This window comes from Pelodiscus sinensis, chromosome 24 (assembly GCF_052426305.1).
Source record: "Pelodiscus sinensis isolate ZL-2025 chromosome 24, ASM5242630v1, whole genome shotgun sequence".
NCBI classification, from domain to species: Eukaryota; Metazoa; Chordata; order Testudines; family Trionychidae; genus Pelodiscus; species Pelodiscus sinensis.
Genome location: NC_143075.1, coordinates 15,354,364 through 15,373,426, shown reverse-complemented (window position 1 = coordinate 15,373,426; position 19,063 = coordinate 15,354,364). Strand labels below are relative to the sequence as shown.

The window sequence follows — 19,063 nt, the reverse complement described above, 5'->3', positions numbered from 1 at the left end:
GTGGTTGCGCAGATGGTGTCGCAGAGAGGGCTTTGGTTTCTTCGACCATGGGACTCTGTTCCGGGCACAAGGATTGTTAGGAAGAGATGGGATCCACCTAACGAAGAGAGGAAGGAGCATCTTCGTGGGCAGGCTTGCAAACCTTGTGAGGAGGGCTTTAAACTGGGTTCGTCGGGGGACGGTGACCAAAACCCTGAGGGGAGTGGGAAAGTCGGATACCGGGAAGAAATGCAGAGAGGAAGGGGCAAGAAAGGAGGACCCATGTTTCGAATGGAGAAGATAGGATGATCAACTGGTTACCTGAAGTGTTTGTACACTAATGCGAGAAGCCTGGGCAATAAACAGGAAGAACTTGAGGTCCTGGCCCAGACCAAGAAATATGATTTAATTGGGATAACAGACTTGGTGGGATGACTCACATGACTGGAGCGCTGTCATGGAAGGGTATAGACTGTTAAGGAACAACAGGCAGGGGAGAAAAGGAGGAGGAGTTGCACTATATGTAAGAGAGCACTACGATTGCTCTGAACTCCAGTATAAAGAGGGAGAAAAACCTGTTGAGAGTCTATGGGTTAAGTTTAAAGGAGCAAACAACAGCAGTGATGTTGTGGTTGATGTTTGCTTCAGGCCACCGAATCAGGTGGATGAAGTAGATGAGGCTTTCTTCGGACAACTGAGCGAAGCTTCCAGATCACAGGCCCTGGTTCTTGTGGGGGACTTTAATCACCCTGACATCTGCTGGGAAACCTATGTGGCAGTACACAGGCAATCCAGGAAGTTTTTGGAGAATGTTGGGGATAACTTCTTGACACAGGTGCTGAAGGATCCGACCAGGGGCCATGCGCAGCTTGACCTTCTGCTCACAAACAGGGAGGAACTAATAGGGGAAGTGGAGGTGTGTGACAACCTGGGAAGCAGTGATCATGAGATGGTAGATTTCAGGATCCTGACCAAAGGAAGAAAAGAGAGTAGTAAAATACACACCTTGGACCTCAAAAAAGCAGATTTTGACTCCCTCTGATGGGCAGAATCCCCTGGAATGTTAACATGAAGGGGAAAGGAGTCCAGGACAGCTGGCAGTATTTTAAAGAAGCCTTATTGAAGGCACAGAAAGAAACCATCCCGACATGTAGCAAGAGAGGCAAACATGCTAGGAGACCGGACTGGCTTACAGGGGAAATCCTTGGTAAACTTAAGCACAAAAAGGAAGCTTACAAGAAGTGGAAACTTGGACAAATGACCAGGGAGGCATTTAAAGGTATAGCTCGAGAATGCAGGGGGGTTATCAGGAAGGCGAAAGCGCAAATGGAATTGCGACTGGCTAAGGATGTGAAAGATAACAAGAAGGGTTTCTACAGGCATGTTAACAAGAAGAAGGTGATCAGAGACGGTGTGCGGCCCCTAATGGTAACCTAGTGACAGATGATGTAGGGAAAGCTGAAGTACTCAATGCTTTCTTTGCCTCTGTATTCACGGACAAGTTCGGCTCCTGGACTTCTGCGCCAAGTGACGCAAGATGGGATGAAGATGGACAGCTCATGGTGGATAAAGAACAGGTTAGGAACTATTTAGAAAAGCTAAACGTACATAAATCCATGGGTCCGGACTTAGTGCATCCGATGGTACTGAGGGAGTTGGCAAATGTCATTGTGGAGCCTTCGGCTATTATCTTTGAAAAGTTGTGGAGATTGGGAGAAATCCCGGATGACTGGAAAAAGGCAAACGTAGTGCCCATCTTCAAAAAAGGGAAGAAGGATGATCCAGGGAACTATAGGCCGGTCAGTCTTACCTCGGTTCCTGGAAAAATCATGGAAGGGATCCTTAAGGAATCCATATTGAGGCACTTGGATGAGAGGAAAGTGATTAGGAATAGTCAGCATGGATTCACAAAGGGCAAGTCGTGCCTGACCAATCTAATTAGATTCTATGATGAGGTAACTGGCTCGGTGGACATGGGGAAGTCAGTGGATGTTATATACCTTGACTTTAGCAAGGCTTTTGATACGGTCTCCCACAATATTCTTGCCAGCAAGTTAAGGGATTGTGGATTGGATAAATGGACGGTAAGATGGATAGAAAGCTGGCTAGAAGGCCGGGCCCAGCGGGTAGTGATCAATGGCTCGATGTCAGGATGGCGGTCGGTTTCTAGCGGAGTAATCCAAGGTTCGGTTCTAGGACCGGTTTTGTTCAATATCTTTATTAATGATCTGGATGAGGGGATGGATTGCACCCTCAGCAAGTTTGCGGATGACACTAAGCTGGGGGGAGAGGTAGATAAGCTTAAGGGCAGAGATAGGGTACAGAATGACTTAGACAAATTGGAGGATTGGGCCACAAGAAATCTGATGAGGTTCAACAAGGACAAGTATAGAGTCCTGCACTTGGGACGGAAGAATCCCAAGCATAGTTACAAGCTGGGGACCAACCGGTTAAGTAGTAGCTCTGCAGAAAAGGACCTGGGGGTTACAGTGAATGAGAGGCTAGATATGAGTCAACAGTGTGCCCTTGTAGCCAAGAAGGCTAATGGCATATTAGGTTGCTTTAAGAGCAGCATTGCCAGCAGATCCAGAGGTATCATCATTCCCCTTTATTCGGCTTTGGTGAGGCCGCATCTGGAGTATTGTGTCCAGTTCTGGGCCCCCCACTACAAAAAGGATGTGGACGCATTGGAGAGGGTCCAGCGGAGGGCAACCAAAATGATTAGGGGGTTGGAGCATATGACTTATGAGGAGAGGCTGAGGGACTTGGGTCTGTTTAGTCTGCAGAAGTGAAGAGTGAGGGGGGATTTGATAGCAGCCTTCAACTTCCTGAAGGGAAGTTCCAAAGAGGATGGAAAGAGGCTGTTCTCAGTAGTGACAGATGGCAGAACAAGGAGCAGTGGTCTCAAGTTGTGGTGCGAGAGGTCCAGGTTGGATATTAGGAAAAACTATTTCACTAGGAAGATGGTGAAGCACTGGAATCGGTTACCTAGGGAAGTAGTGGAGTCTCCATCCCTAGAGGTGTTTAAGTCTTGGCTTGACAAAGCCCTGGCCAGGTTGATTTAGTTGGAATTGGTCCTGCCTAGAGCAGGGGGCTGGACTTGATGACCTTCTGAGGTTTCTTCCAGTTCTATGATTCTATGAGTGTAGTATCCGGACTGGGTTCCTGTTTGAAGATGGCCTGATTAAGCAACCCGCCGTGGGATCAAATACTTTGCTCCGTGGGACTCGATTGGATCCAGCCCTTTTTAGGGCTTCTGACACAAAGCTGGGGGGAGAGGCAAAGGCACAAAATGAGATCAAACTAGCTACAGGCATAAAGGGAAACAAGAAGACCTTTTATAAATACATTAAAAGCAAGAGGAAGACCAAGGACAGGGTAGGCCCACTGCTTAGTGAGGAGGGAGAAGCAGTAACAGGGAACTTGGAAATGGCGGAGATGCTCAATGACTTCTTTGTTTCGGTCTTCACCGAGAAGTCTGGAGGTGTGCCTAACGTAGTGAATACAAGCAGAGAGAGGGTAAGTTTAGAAGATAGGATACACAAAGAACAAGTTAAAAATCACTTAGGAAAGTTAGATGTCAGCAAGTCACCAGGTCCTGATGAAATGCATCCCAGGATACTCAAGGAGCTGATAGAGGAGGTATCTGAGCCTTTAGCTATGATCTTTGAAAAATCATGGCAGACAGGAGAGATTCCAGAAGACTGGAAAAGGGCAAATATTGTGCCCATCTATAAAAAGGGGAATAAGAACAACCCAGGAAACTACAGACCAGTCAGTTTAACGTCTGTCCCAGGGAAGATAATGGAGCAGGTAATTAAGGAAATCATATGCAAACACTTGGAAGGTAATAAAGTGATAGGGAATAGCCAGCATGGGTTTGTGAAGAACAAGTCATGCCAAACTAATCTGATAGCTTTCTTTGATAAGATAACGAGCCTTGTGGATAAGGGAGAAGCGGTGGATGTCATATACCTAGACTTTAGTAAGGCATTTGATACGGTCTCGCATGATATTCTTATTGATAAACTAGGCAAATATAACTTAGACAGGGCCACGATAAGGTGGGTACATAATTGGCTGGATAACCGTAGTCAGAGTTGTTGTTAACGGTTCTAAATCCTGCTGGAAAGGGATAACAAGTGGAGTTCCTCAAGGGTCTGTTTTGGGACCCGTACTGTTCAATATCTTCATCAATGATGTGGAGTTATTTATATTCCCTGCAGGAATAAAATGATGTAGATATTGGGATAGAGAGTACGCTTATTAAGTTTGCAGATGATACCAAACTGGGTGGGGTTGCAACTTCTTTGGAGGATAGGGACATAATTCAAAATGACCTTAGCAAGTTAGAGAAATGGTCAGAGGTAAACAGGATGAGGTTTAATAAAGAGAAATGCAAAGTGCTCCACTTAGGAAGGAACAATCAGTTCCATACATACAAGATGGGAAGCGACTGTCTAGGAAGGAGCATGGCAGAAAGGGATCTAGGGGTCATAGTGGACCACAAGTTGAATATGAGTCAACAGTGTGATGCTGTTGCAAAAAAAGCAAATATGATTCTGGGTTGTATCAACAGGTGTGTTGTAAGCAAAACTCGTGAAGTCATTCTGCCACTCTACTCTGCACTAGTTAGGCCTCAGCTGGAGTACTGCGTCCAGTTCTGGGCGCCACATTTCAAGAAAGATGTGGAGAAATTGGAAAGGGTACAGAGAAGAGCGACAAGAATGATTAAAGGTTTAGAGAACATGACCTATGAAGCCAGGCTTCATGAACTGGGCTTGTTTAGTTTGGAAAAAAGAAGATTAAGGGGGGACATGATAGCGGTTTTCAAATATCTAAAAGGGTGTCACAAGGAGGAAGGCGAAAATTTGTTCCTCTTGGTTTCTGAGGACAGGACAAGGAGTAATGGGCTTAAAGTGCAGCAGGGGAGGTTTAGACTGGATATTAGGAAAAAGTTCCTAATTGTCAGAGTGGTTAAACAATGGAATAAATTGGCCAGTGAGGTTGTGGAATCCCCATTTCTGGAGATATTTAAGAGTAGGTTAGATAAATGTCTATCAGGAATGGTCTAGACAGTATTTGGTCCTGCCATGAGGGCAGGGGACTGGACTCACTGACCTCTCGAGGTCCCTTCCAGGCCTAGTATTCTATGCTGATTTACAGCAGTTGAGGATCTGGCCTACACTTTAAACGTGGCTGCTTGGTGATCTGTCTGCCTCCCTTTTTGAGAGCCAAAGAAGTGACAGTACTAGTAGAGTTGGTCCTCAAAGTACTGTTCCTCAGAGTTTGATTAGGTGAATAGAAATGAACTGAACAGGTCACTAAAACCCTGCCTGAATACCCCCATAGACAAGGTGCATAAATCCAACTCCTTCTATCATCTTAGCCATCCCCAGGAAAAGATTGCCTCCTTGGTAGCTTGATGCTTTCTTTGAGGGATTGGGGAAGGGACTAGAGTAGAGAACTCTGGAAAGAGGAAACATCTGCGCTTTGCAATCTGTTGTATAGCCAGCTGGCAAGTTAAACTTTATTTAGCAACTGGGGGTAGACCCATTGCAGAATAAATTGATGTAATAACGGTATGCTTTATTATAGGAGCTTGCTTCCTTTCTGAAACACAGGGCTGCTGTCCGGTCGCATTCACAGGCTTCCTTTGCGCATGTGGAGTTATTTATATTCCCTGCAGGAATAAAAGTGTTTAGTTACTCCCTTGTGGTAACTAAAAGGCAAAGGAACCCCATGAGAAGCAAGCATTGAGTAGCTTATTCCTCTGCTGGCCTTCAGCACTTCAGAGGTATGAATGACGTTCAGCAAAACAGGAGCCCAGTTACTGTAATGGTGCCTAGAACGTTGTGACACTGCTGTTGGCATGGCAGCAGATGGGACCACTGCACTGGTACCATCGGCATGGGATCTGTGGCTCTGTTGCCAGCTTCAGTGTATTTCCAGATCAGCCGATTCTCCCTGGACTTGTGTAGCCCACTGGTTAGTGAGAGTTATAGTCTCCTGCCTCCCCCTCCCTCCTGCTGTAGTCCCCAGAGTCTGTGTTACTGCCCTGGCTACAGAGCTTTAGCTCAAGCTGTAGCAGCTCATGTGTCTGCTCAGGAGGTCCCTGGCTCAGTTTCCAGTGTGTTAGCCGAGACCCATCACTCTCACTTGGGTGTTGTGGGTATAAAATGCTAACAAATCAGAATGGCAACATGTTACACTCTCTAAGTGTAAATACAGATGAGACAGTGGAACTGAACAGCACTGCTGATCCATCACAGCTGCCTGTAGTGGAACTGGCTCAGTCATCCCAGCTCACTGGTCCCTTACCATCGTCCTTCCACTCTCATTGCAGGATCCTAATTGCCTTGGAGGTATCATAACCTGTTGTGATAAGGGGTTGGTGAGGAGGAACCAGAAGGACATGAAATACTTCACCGACTCCTTCCTCCCCCTCCCCCACCCCAAAATTAGCTGTCCTTTAAGTGTTTTGCTTTTTCCCAAAAGACTCTCTGGAACAAATATTTCCTAGAGAAACAATGTCACTGTAAAAGTTTCAAGCAAGTGAACAAGACATCCACGGCCAATTCAGCCGCACAGAGAATGCTACTCACAGCAGATAATGTCTTCATTGATGATGGAGTATTGATAAAGATCAAAATATGGATGACAGCTTGGGTTTAACTTGTTATAGCAGCAATCATGGGCATGACAGCACCTTTAAGGAGACAAACACAGGAATAAGAGAGGAAAAGGTAATCAGGTGATGTAATGCCTACTTGAGGGGAGAGTGGTGGGGGAGTCTTGTTTTGGAAGAGCACCCAGCAGCCCAGATGTTTATCCCAACTGATGTTTTTAGCTCTGCTCTGTGCCTCAAATCCAGTTCTTGTCCAGAGCTGGGTGAAACTTTTGGAACAAAATTTCTTTTCAGCAATAAATGCAAATATGAGTTAATTGGAACATTCTGTGAATTCCTGTTGGATTTGCTGAATAGCTTCAGTTGGGGTAGAGCCTTCAAAGCTGTTTAGGAAAAACTCAAATATTTCACTTCAAAACAAACTGTTCTGATTTTTTTTATTCATAATTGTTTTAAAATTTCCTTTAATTAAAAAAAAAACCTTAAAGTGCCCAAAATCAAATGCAAACAAAACACTAGCTCAACTGAAAACATTTGTTTTGATTTTTTTTAAAGTTCTGGGGTAGAAGGTAGGCTAAGGTGATAGTATATGCATTTTTGGGGGGAAGACAGTGAACCAAAAATCCATTAGACTGACAACTCCCTGGGGGCAGGGCCTGAGGGTATGTCTACACTACCCCGCTAGTTCGAACTAGCGGGGTAATGTATGCATACCGCACTTGCTAATGAAGCCCGGGATTTGAATTTCCCGGGCTTCATTAGCATAAGCGGGGAGCCGCCATTTTTAAATCCCCGCTGCTTCGAACCCCGTGTAGCGCGGCTACACGGGGCTCGAACTAGGTAGTTTGGACTAGGGTCCTATTCCGAACTACCGTTACTCCTCGTGAAATAGGCACCCTAGTCCGAACTACCTAGTTCGAGCCCCGTGTAGCCGCGCTACACGGGGTTCGAAGCAGCGGGGATTTAAAAATGGCGGCTCCCCGCTTATGCTAATGAAGCCCGGGAAATTCAAATCCCGGGCTTCATTAGCAAGTGCGGTATGCATACATTACCCCGCTAGTTCGAACTAGCGGGGTAGTGTAGACATACCCTGACTCTGTTCTATGTGTGAGCGGGGTCAGGGTAAACTCTATCCTGACATCTGGTGGTGAACTGTGGCAAGTGGTGCAAAGAGGCTTCAGGGGCTGAGCCAAATTTGCATGGACACACCCACCCTGTCTAGTATGTGCTCACAGCAGCCCAAATGGTCACTTTGGCCACTGTGGGATCCCCAGTCTCTCTGTTATTGAGGCAGGGGGGATAAAAGTGTTGTTACCCTGATTAGGCAAATCAAGGACAATGGAATGGTGGAACTGTTTATGACAGAGGGATTCGTCATAAACTAAGTAGCACTTGCTAGACAAGGGGCATGGGTTCCAAACCAAGTCAAATTGAAAGAGGGTGGACCTTGTCTGTGGGCTTGAACAACACTGATTGCACCTCCTCATTGCTCCAGTGTGGAATATCAGACCCTATGCCACCAGCACTCCCAGTTACCTTCGTGACACTACGGATTTCCTGAGAAAACTACAATGCATAGGTGATCTTCCAGAAAACACCATCCTAGCCACCATGGATGTAGAGGCTCTCTACACAAACATCCCACATGCAGATGGAGTACAAGCTGTCAGGAACAGTATTCCTGATGATGCCACAGCACAACTGGTGGCTGAACTCTGTGAATTTATCCTCACACACAACTATTTCAGATTTGGTGACAACATATACCTCCAGACCAGTGGCACTGCTATGGGCACCCGCATGGCCCCACAATACGCCAACATTTTTATGGCTGACCTGGAACAACGCTTCCTCAGCTATCGTCCACTTACACCCCTTCTCTACCTACGCTACATCGATGACATCTTCATCATCTGGACCCATGGGAAGGAGACTCTGGAAGAATTTCACCATGATTTCAACAGCTTCCACCCCACCATCAACCTCAGCATGGACCAATCTACACGGGATGTCCATTTCCTGGACACCACGATACAAATAAGTGACGGTCATATCAATACCACCCTATACAGAAAACCTACCGACCGCTATACTTACCTGCATGCCTCCAGTTTCCATCCCGGACACACCACACGATCCATTGTTTACAGCCAAGCACTGAGGTACAACCGCATATGCTCCAACCCCTCAGACAGAGACCTACACCTACAAGACCTTCAACAAGCATTCTGTAAACTGCGATATCCACACGAGGAAGTGAGGAGACAGATTGACAGAGCCAGACGTGTACCCAGAAGCCTCCTGCTACGGGACAAGCCCAAGAAAGAAACCAACAGAACACCACTGGCCATCACCTATAGTCCCCAGCTAAAACCTCTCCAACGCATCATTAGTGATCTTCAGCCCATCCTGGACAATGATCCCTCGCTCTCACAGGCCTTGGGAGGTAGGCCGGTCCTTGCCCACAGACAACCCGCCAACCTGAAGCATATTCTCACCAGCAACTACACACCGCACCATAATAACTCGAACTCAGGAACCAATCCTTGCAACAAACCTCGGTGCCAACTCTGCCCACATATATACACCAGCAACACCATCACAGGACCTAACCAGATCAGCCATACTGTCACTGGTACATTCTCCTGCACATCCACCAACGTAATATATACCATCATGTGCCAACAATGCCCCACTGCTATATACATCGGCCAAACAGGACAGTCCCTACGTAAAAGAATCAATGGACACAAATCTGATATTAGGAATGGCAACATACAAAAACCTGTAGGGGAACACTTCAATCTTCCTGGACACACAATTGCAGATCTAAAAGTAGCCATCCTGCAGCAAAAAAACTTCAGGACCAGACTTCAAAGAGAAACTGCTGAGCTACAGTTCATCTTTAAGTTTGACACAATCAACTCTGGATTAAACAAAGACTGTGAATGGCTTGCTAACTACAAAAGCAGCTTCTATTCTCTTGGAATTCACACCTCCAGATCAGCTGCTAGAAGTGGGCCTCATCCTCCTTGATTGGATCCACCTGGTCATCCCCAGCCTGATCCTGGCCTGCATATTTATTCCTGCCTCTGGAAATTTCCACTACATGCATCTGACGAAGTGGGTCTTTGCCCACGAAAGCTTATGCTCCTACACTTCAGTTAGTCTATAAGGTGCCACAGGACTCCTCGTCGCTTTTGCAGATTCAGACTAACACGGCTACCCCTCTGAGAGTTAATTTGGATTCCATTAGGAGTCTAGTTGTGAGCTGTGGAGTTAGCTTCACTGTGGGCCAGTATAGCACTAGTGCTAAGGCTCCTCAGTTATGAGCTGGAATCATTGTGTGCTGTGGGGAGCCTGGTACTAAGCTGCTGGGCTATTAGCAGAGCAGCTTGCAAGGGACAACCAGCAAGTGCAGGCGGACAGCAGAGTGGCTGATGGGGATGACCTGACCTGCGGCAGAATTGGAGCAGAGTGGCTGATGGGGATGACCTGACCTGCGGCAGAAGTGGAGCAGAAACGGAGCAGAAGCGGCAGCGGAACAGAGCTCGGTACCAGGAGCCATCTGTATCGATCCCCCCCACCGCTCCAGGATCACGGTGTATCGATCAGGTGAACTTTTGAACCCTGGGGCTCACCGCCACTCCAGGTTGGGATGGTGAAACCCTGCCGGGTGAACTTTTGAACCCTGGGGTGGAACCCGGGGCAGAGACTTTTGGGGTGTTGGACTTTTAGGACTTTGGGGGGGATTTGTGGCAGGGGGGAGGCCCTTTGCTCATGTTTGGTCTGTAAATCCAAGTTGTGGTGTTTCCCCAATTTAATGCTGATGTGTTTCCCCAATTTAATGCTGATGTCGATTACCTCATGTTATTAAAGGTTTGCTACTATACTGAGGCTCTGTGCTTGCGAGAGAGGAAGAATTGCCTCTGTATGTAAGATTTCCCAGGTCACTGGGTGGGAGCTCGAGCCAGTGTTGTATTACCTTGTTGGGAGGAGACCCCTAGATACTGAACCCGGCCCTTGCTGCTATTTACTTGGCCTGGCAGAAGGGTTACATATGTACGTACTATACAGCACCTAGCACAAAGGAGCCCATCCTGAATTAGGACCCCCTTGTGGTAGAATACCAATACATACTAATCACACAACTGTACTGGCCCTTTAAAGATTGTGGGGGGTGAATTAGCCCTGTGTGCCTTCACTACAAAAGTTTTTCCATTCTCACAATAAGCTGGAGAATTGACACATGGCACCTGTAAAGGGCTTAGTGCAACTGCAAACCTAGATTTTAGATGAGAGTTTTCAAGCTCAGTTAACAAAATCAGTGCATTACTAAAATTAGTATTCATGCCAGGATTAATAATAATGGATGCAACTATTGATACCAGCAGCCCCGCCATGAATCAAAACTTACCAGTCAGTCTTATCCAGAGGCTGCCCTCTCCCACCCAGTCCACAGTGGCATCCATACCCATTGTAGGAAAGGAGAGCACTTTTCCTAGTAACTGTCCGGATCATGAGTTTGAAATCAAGGAGGCTGCTGAGAGTCGTGGTCAAAACTGCAAAAGAGCAGAAGGGGCTTCTGAGGACTTTTTAAGGTGATATTTTTGCTTTCCAGACGAATCCTTTCCCCCAGTTCCTCACTGACATGGAGGGAGGCCAAAATCGCTCAGGCCATGTCTATACTAGGAAACTAGTTCAAAGTATCGAAATGTGACTTAAGTCCTGATTTTACAAAATCAAACGGGAGTCTCGAAATTAGTCCGAGGCAGGCTCCGTTAATGTGGGCGTGCTACTTTGACTTGGTGCCTCAAGAAGCACTGGTGCGTAATTAACTTGAATTACTCTGGGGAATAGTTATTTTGAAATAATGGCACTGGAGTGCCCACACTACCACTATTTTGAAATAATGATTTCAAAATTAGTCATTCCCTGAAGAAAGCAAGGAGTACAGATTTCAAAATAAAGGGCCACTGATTTAGAAATAACGGGCTTGGTAGTTGAAACAAAATACAGGTTGATGTAGCACTTTAAAGACTAACAAGATGGTTTATTAGATGATGAGCTTTCGTGGGCCAGACCCACTTCCTCAGATCAGGTTTTGATCTGAGGAAGTGGGTCTGGCCCACGAAAGCACATCATCTAACAAGATGGTTTATTAGTCTTTAAAGTGCTACATCATCCTGTATTTTGTTTCAGCTACACCAGAGTAACATGGCTACATTTCTATCACTATTCTACGGGCTTGGTAGTGTGAGTGCTCCACTTATAAATTCAGCCTATTTTGAAATAACACCCTAGCGTAGACTATAGGACTGTGTCTACACTGGCATCTTTTTCCGGAAATGCTTAAAACGGAACAGTTTTCCGTTAGAAGTATTTCCGGAAAAAGAGCGTCTACATTGGCAGGATGCTTTTCCGGAAAAGCTCTTTTTCCGGAAAAGCGTCCGCGGCCAATGTAGATGCGCTTTTCCGGAAAAAAGCCCCGATCGTCATTTTCGTGATCGGGGCTTTTTTGCAGAAAACACTACTGTGCTGTCTACACTGGCCCTTTTCCGGAACAGTTTTCCGGAAAAAGGACTTTTGCCCGAGCAGGAGCAGCATAGTTTTTCCGGAAAAGCAGCTGAAGTAGGAATAAGAGATCCTCCAGAAAAGGGCTTTATTCCGGAGGATCGCGCCAGTCTGGACGCTCTTTTCCGGCTTTTCCCCAAGCCGGAAAAAAAGCGGCGGCCATGTTTATTTAAATCCCGCGGGGGATATTTAAATCCCCCACGGATTTCCCTATTCCAAAGTTAGAAATTAGCATGCCTCTTCCGAAGAAGGGGCCAGTGTAGACACAGCCTTACAGTAAATCGTCACTGCTTTTCCGGAAATTCAAGGGGCCAGTGTAGACAGCTCGCAGCTTATTCCGGAAAAGCGGCTGCTTTTCCCGAGTAAGTGGCCCAGTGTAGACACAGCCCAGCTGAGTGGGGACTGTGGTGCTATTGCTGCTGTGTATGTTAGCTATATCCTAGAACACAGAGGAAAGGCAGGCTAGTGATCAGCCTCTTCCAGGGATTCAGGAGATACAAGTTCATTTTCTGTTCTGCTACAGGAACTGAAACGAACAAGTCATTTAGAGCTGAATATGCAAAAGGAGATGGGACCAGGGTTTGGGCATTTATGGCCACTGTGATGTACAAAACTCCTGCTGAAATCCTGTAGGTGCCTAAGTGTTGTGTGGCTGGTTCAGAGGTTATTTTTGTATAAGTTCTCTCCGTGCCTGTGAGCATGTGCACTGAGGCTTCCCTGGAGGGCTAGATCCTCATCTCCTACCTAAGCCCCAGAGCAATTCTCAGCCACTCAGTCGCCTAACTTGCACATGGTGCCTGATCCACTAGGGGTGCTCAAAGCAGGCCCCTCAGGCAAGTTCACACAAGAATGACACTGGCAACCAAATGCCTTGTAACTTTTGGCCAGGATGCTCCCCTGAGGGAAAAGAAGGGATTTGAATAGGGATCTGCCACCTCTCAGGCAGTTGCTCCGATCATGGGGATATGGGGAATCCCTCAATTGCTCCGGCTGAAAATGTTGCACACTGGATAACGGACGAGTCATTAAAGCAAAGAGACTAGATCCTGGGTCTCTCCAAAGCCGTCCAGTCCATAGGACGGATCGGGGTGGTCGCCCCAAGCGCTAGGCTTTGGGGGGCCTCATGGAAGCTGCCTCAACTCTCCTAGAGACAGAACAGCCCCCCCGTTCATATGGGGGACTGTTTACAGGGCCCAGGGCAGCCTGGGGGATTACCTGAGGCTGGAGTGGCACAGGGCAGCAGCAGGGGTTGGCCCCTGGTACTCAGCCTGGCAGCAGAAGCCCGGGAAGCAGAGCGAAGCACACAGCAGCCTGCTACGCTGCCCTCTCCCTGCTGGGTCATTCCACTTCACTATGGCGGCAGGAATGGGAGCACCCCGGGCCCTGCCCTCTGTGCTCTGCTCCACCGAGCTCTGCGTCGCTCGGGTGAGCGGAGGAGGGTGGGCCAGGGCACGTTGCTTCCCGCCACCCCCCAGTGAAGCAGAGTGAGCTGGTTGGGAGAGGGCGGTGGAGCAGCACAAGCTGCTGGGTCACACCAATTCCTCAGCTCCTGCTGCCACAGTGAGTGAGTACAGAGTGGGGGAAACTCAGCTACCACGCCATGCTAGGCCCCACGGTAATCCCCCCAGGTCACATAGCTAGGGGTGCAGGGTTTTAGGGAGGGGGGTACAAGGAGGACAGCAAAGGGTAGAGCATGGGGGAGGGTTGTCCAGGGCCCCACACCTCTCTAAGGATGACCCTAGTCTCTCACATTTTGTGTGAGTGCCCTTATCCCTGTGAGTGGTGTGGGGCTTAGCACCTAGGGTTGCCAGGTGTCTGGTTTTCACCCGGACAGTCCACTATTTGTGGGCTCCGTCCGGTAAAAAAAAAAAAAAAACAGGAAATACGGGACATGTGAAATGTCCGGTATTTCCTGTTTCCCTGGGACGGAAGCCCGGCAGGGACTTCCAGCGGGGGAGTGAGGAGCATGGCAGAGTCTAGTGAAGGGCCATTTCTGTGTGCCCACCAAGTGTTCGGGGCTGGCCCCCCCCTTAGGCGCACGGTGCAAGGGCTGTGCCGGCCCGTGGGCGCGCGGCGTATGGGCGGCCCCACCCCCAGGTGCATGGCGCACGGGCTGTGCCGGACCCGGGCTCATGGCTCAGGAGCGGCGCCAGCCACGGGTGCATGGTGCATGGGTGCTGCCGGTTCCTGGGCGCGTGGCTCAGAAGCAGCGCTGGCCCCGGGCACGCAGCACATGGGCTGTTCCGGCCCTGGGCACGTGGTGTATGAGTGACGCCAGACCCAGGCGTGCGGCCCCACTCCCTAGTGCGTGTGTGGCCCCACCCTGGGTGCCTAGCATGTGAGCAGCCCCGCCCCCGGGCACCTGGCAGCCCCAAAAAGTTGGGGGCCACTGGTCTAGACACACCTTAAGTGTCTAACTCAGGCTCTGTGTATCGTAGTGGTTTATCCTAGGTACCTGATGCCTCTTGTGCATTCAGGCCTTACTCTCTCTGCATCAGTTCCCTGTCTGTGTTAGGGTGGTCAAAGTTCTTGCCTTCCTCACATGGAAGGATAGAGACACTTGGATACCAGGGCAATAGGGTCTATATAAGCAGGCCATCTGCCCTGGCATGTGTTCTGCCTGACACTGAAATAGTCTCATGATGTCAAAGAGGTGAGTGAAGGGCAGTTCAGAAGCTAACAGCAGCTGTGACTCAAACAGAAGCCCTGGAGAATATGGGGAGCTGAGCTGTAAATAGATGAGCGTGTTCTGGGGGTCTGTGATGCTCTCTGCTGTACGTGGTACAAACAAGCTAACCTCATCAGACATGACACAGTCAAGGCATCGGATGACTATGACATCCCCTAGCACAGTGTTTCTCAACCAGTGGTACGAGAACCCTTGGGGTACTTGAGAGAAGTCTGGGGGGGGGGGTATTTGGAGAAAACTTCAGCATTTTATTATTTTTGTACTTTTTACACCCACAAATTTCATCACCCGCCCAGCTACAATTAAGTTGTTTAAACAAATGTGTTGCAATGGTAGAAAAAAAATGTCTGAAAACTGTAGGTATTGGGGGTACTTATATATAGATATTTAAAGGGATATTTTATTTTTTTTAAAAAGGTTGAGAAACACTGCAGTAGAAGAAAAGAGCATCTCTAGTGACAGGCACTAGTGCAAAGAGGGGAGGAAAACATCATGTCAGACCACTTCTTGTAAAGTGGCTCTGACCCTTAACCCCAGCAGATGGCTCAGCAGTGTTTTTTCCACAATTTTTGTATAAAGAGGGGCCAGAACCTCTGTTCTGAAGAGCCCTGAATTGTGGGCAGGTATGAAAGCCTAGTGCAGATCTGGAGTTCACTAGTGGGCCTAACCCAGGACTGATCTGTGGAGCCTTCAGAATATGAACCCTTAGCTTGGGCCACGCTGTAGTTCCTTGGCAAGATGGTGGTCACTTGGCTGATTGATGCCAGTTGGCCTGCCTCTGGAGATGGATGGGAGTGTGGGGTTTCCAGTACTCACTGCTGGCTGCCAGTATTGCCATTGGGAAGAGTTTCCACATGTCCATGTAGAACCTGAGGAAGAAATAGATTCTGGGGTCACATCTGGAGCCAAGTGACAATTTTCAGATGAGTAGCAAATTTAAAAAAATACCATTGGGGTAACTAATTATTAAATACTCCTGGAGGAACTAATTATTTGCAAATTTGGATCAAATTTAGAGAAGAGTTTGGTTGAACAAAAGATTGAGGGCAGGGAGGGAGTCCAGAAGACTAATTGGTTCATTTTGACATTTTTGGAACTAGCTAGATCAACTACATTTGTTTGTTTGCTTTTTACAAAAACGTCTTTGGAGTCAAACAAAATATTTTTTGACCCCAAATGACTTTTTTTTTCAAATTGCTAGCCCAAATGGAGGGAAATAATCAGTTATTCACTCAGCTCTAATAATGTTACAGCTGCAGACCAATGTTCAGTGACAGCTGTATGATTCGGGGAACAAGTTCCTCAAATAATTCCAGACCAAGGTTTCAAATGCACCCGGTAACAGAGAAGCCGGAAGTGTTCTCACAGCCACCTGTTGGTGTTCTCCTTTCCTTTAAATGGACTTACTGCCTTAGGAATGAATTTCCTACAGTCCCTGCCGTAGCCAAAAAGCTGCTGATCTAAGGGAATCCTTCAGCTGATGCATCAGCTGTCTCTAAGTGAGATAATTCAGAGCATCCCTGGAGTTCATTAGTTCTCCCTCCCCCTGGAATCCACTGTGCCTGTGATACTTGAGTTCTGGTATAACCAGAGGAACACCAGAGAGCTGTCCCTTTGTGGGGGTGAGAAGGGAAAAGGCAGGGAAATGACTGGGCATTCACTGGGGCGGGGAGGTAGGGGGACACAAAAGCTGATCAGTCAGTCCCTTCTTTATATTCTGCTTCATAAAATGAGAACAAAGGCTCCAGCCTGTGAAATCAAAGACCGGTTCAATTTGAACCTGCAAAAGGAGTGTTCACACAGCATATGGGCTGTGTGTGGAAGTCACCATGACTGGAGATTAGTAAGTGAACTGCTGAGGATTGATTTTTAAAAGGTCTTTATGACCATAGTTAACACTTGCAGCTATGAAAGCTAAAGGTAATGCTCACGGTGCAGGGTGTCCACTTGTCTCCGTCTGGGTCAGGGTAATACAGCAATGTACCACATAGCATAAATAGCCATAAGAACCCTTTGAGGGGGAGAATCGCCTCCCATTGGGAGGGTGACAGCCTGACACTGGGTCAGTGCAGTCTGCTCCTGAATGCCTGTGTTCTTACCCGTAACCCCAATGCAACGGGGTTTGTGGTTCAGCGTGGCCCAGTTCAGATTGGCCACGAACCTGGATCGCCATGGCATCCATTACCCTCTTGAAGAAGTGCACAGTACACGTTCTAGCACCCAGGGTATGTCTACACTGTAGAGTTTTTCTGGAAAAACGGTTGTTTTTCAGGAAAAACTACACTTATAACCACAGTGCAATTGCGTTCTTTTGACAGAAAGTCGAAAACGCAGGGGGTTTTCCAACAGCAGTAAACCTCTTTCTACGAGAAAGAAGCCATTTTGAAAGAGCTCTTTTGAAAAAAGGTGTGTGGGGACTGGGAAGAGAGGGTCTTTTTTCGAAAGACGAGGCCTCCGGGAAAAAGCACAGGAGCTCTGGTGGCTACTCCATCCACAGCAATCAGAAATTAAATACAAGATAGCGTCCAATGTGGATGCCCTTTCGAAAAAGCAGATTGCTTTTTCGATGCACTTTTGCTGTGTGGACTCTCTCTTTCGAAAGTTTTTCCAGAAAAGCTTCTTCCGAAAGAAGCCTGCAGTCTAGACATAGCCCCAGTCCCATTTCCACTCCTGCCCTCGCATTCCTACCCCAGTGCTCTTTCATCATGACACTCCACATACCTTAGGGCTTGATTCCCACCCACCCCCACTTTCCAGTTCTCCATCATGATACTCCACACACCTCAGACTCTCATCACAATAATTCTACATCCATGTCGCCAGCTGTGGTTCCCATTTCATTCCAGCAACCTTTGTCTCCATTATCCTGCACCATTCCAAGCCCTCTTGTTCCTGTTCCATTCTGAACCCCACCATTCCAATAGTCTCCAGCACTCTGTGTGTGAGACACGCACACACACACATGTGATGGTTTGCTCTACCATGAATAGAAGTTTGTGGCTCTGGACATTTTGCAGAGCCCATGAATGGACTGCTGACCCTGTCAGTGGAGCCAGCATTTCAGTCCATATGTTTTCTCGGGTATTTAGGATCTGAGCCAAAGCCCATTCAAGTTAATGGGAAGACTCTAATGAGGGCTTGCTTTCAAGGGTAAAGTTGTTTTATTTTTTAAATCATGATGCTGGCTGTAATTATATTTTTCTTGGTCTGGTCTGTTGTATTACCTTGGTGAATGCATTTGTGGCATCCAGGGCTTTGGAAGGGTGCTTTGCAGCTAGAAGTCAAATACCAATAAATAAAAGGTCTGCTGAGCAGAAGTGCCAAAATTCATGTACAGAGCAAAACTGTGGAGAAATCTGCCTTTCTAATATATTTTAATTTATTTTTTTAAAGAAGAGAAAATACCATCTGGGAACACACAATTGCTCAGCAAGAGATCATCTTACCTGCTGGCAAATCCTTCCTGGCTGGAGAAATGAAGCAGAAGAGCCCAACAGGACACCTGTGACAGCTATGGAGACTGGAGTTATGGGGCAGCTGCTGCTAAGAGGTGGGGATCTTCCCTTTGAGTGAGCCAGGAGCTGTGGCTGAGATGCATCTTGTGTTTGGCCAGTGTATTGCTCGGACCCTATCTGAACTCTCTGAGGGTACGTCTACACTACAACGTTAATTCAAACTAACTTAGTTCGAATTAGTTAATTCGAACTAAGCTAATTCGAACTAACGGATCCAGACTAAAAAACGAGTTCGAATTAGCGTTTTGCTAATTCGAACTAGCATGTCCACATTAAGTGGACCCTGAACCAGGCTTAAGGATGGCCGGAAGCAGTACCAGCAGGGCATCAGAGGAGGACTTAGAGCGTGGAGATGCTGTCTCAGGCTAGCCGAGGGCTGCGCTTAAAGGGACCCGACCCCCACCCCGGACAGACAGTTCTCAGGGGTGCCCCGCTTGCAAAGCAGTCCTGGCTTGGAGTGCCCAGAGCACCCACACTGGGCACATCACAGCTCTCGGCCATCAGCCCGACTGCACTTGCCGCAGGCTGTCATCTGGGGAGAGGGGGCAATCGGGGGGGCTGCAGGAGAGCTTCCACCCCAAAAGCCCGCAGAGCCAGCCCAGTCCTCCCCATCGGAGGCTCGTGCCCCATTCCTCCCTCACCGCCTTCCACTTACCCTTCCCTAGCCCCTCTTCTTGA

The 19,063-nt window shown here is 47.7% G+C and overlaps 1 protein-coding gene and 1 long non-coding RNA gene across 3 annotated transcripts in view; one reads left to right on the top strand and one right to left on the bottom strand.

The window, feature by feature from the left end:
* Positions 1 to 19,063, top strand: part of LOC142819448 (uncharacterized) — a 24,264-nt gene extending 5,201 nt beyond the window's left edge. For both annotated transcript variants that reach the window (XR_012897364.2, XR_012897366.2), the window contains exon 3: positions 18,264 to 19,063. This is a non-coding gene — a long non-coding RNA (uncharacterized LOC142819448). The remainder of the gene's footprint in view (positions 1 to 18,263) is intronic.
* On the bottom strand, positions 5,514 to 17,670 carry PLA2G2F (phospholipase A2 group IIF). The gene is made up of 5 exons (XM_025189497.2): positions 17,592 to 17,670; positions 15,687 to 15,739; positions 11,025 to 11,169; positions 6,585 to 6,688; positions 5,514 to 5,662 (listed from the first exon to the last, which is right to left on the bottom strand). The coding sequence occupies exons 1-5, from the start codon at positions 17,636 to 17,638 to the stop codon at positions 5,514 to 5,516; spliced, it is 498 nt and encodes a 165-aa protein (XP_025045282.1). The 5' UTR covers positions 17,639 to 17,670.

Bases quoted from the DNA above. Each gene is read 5' to 3' on its own strand.
- PLA2G2F (XM_025189497.2), bottom strand. From the start codon at position 17,638: ATGATGGAGAACTGGAAAGTGGGGGTGGGTGGGAATCAAGCCCTAAG. The intron at 15,740-17,591 runs GTATGTGGAGTG...TTTCTTCCTCAG, and splicing joins GGTGGGAATCAAGCCCTAAG to GTTCTACATGGACATGTGGA. The intron at 5,663-6,584 runs GTGAGTAGCATT...TTATTCCTGCAG, and splicing joins CAATGAAGACATTATCTGCT to GGAATATAAATAACTCCACA.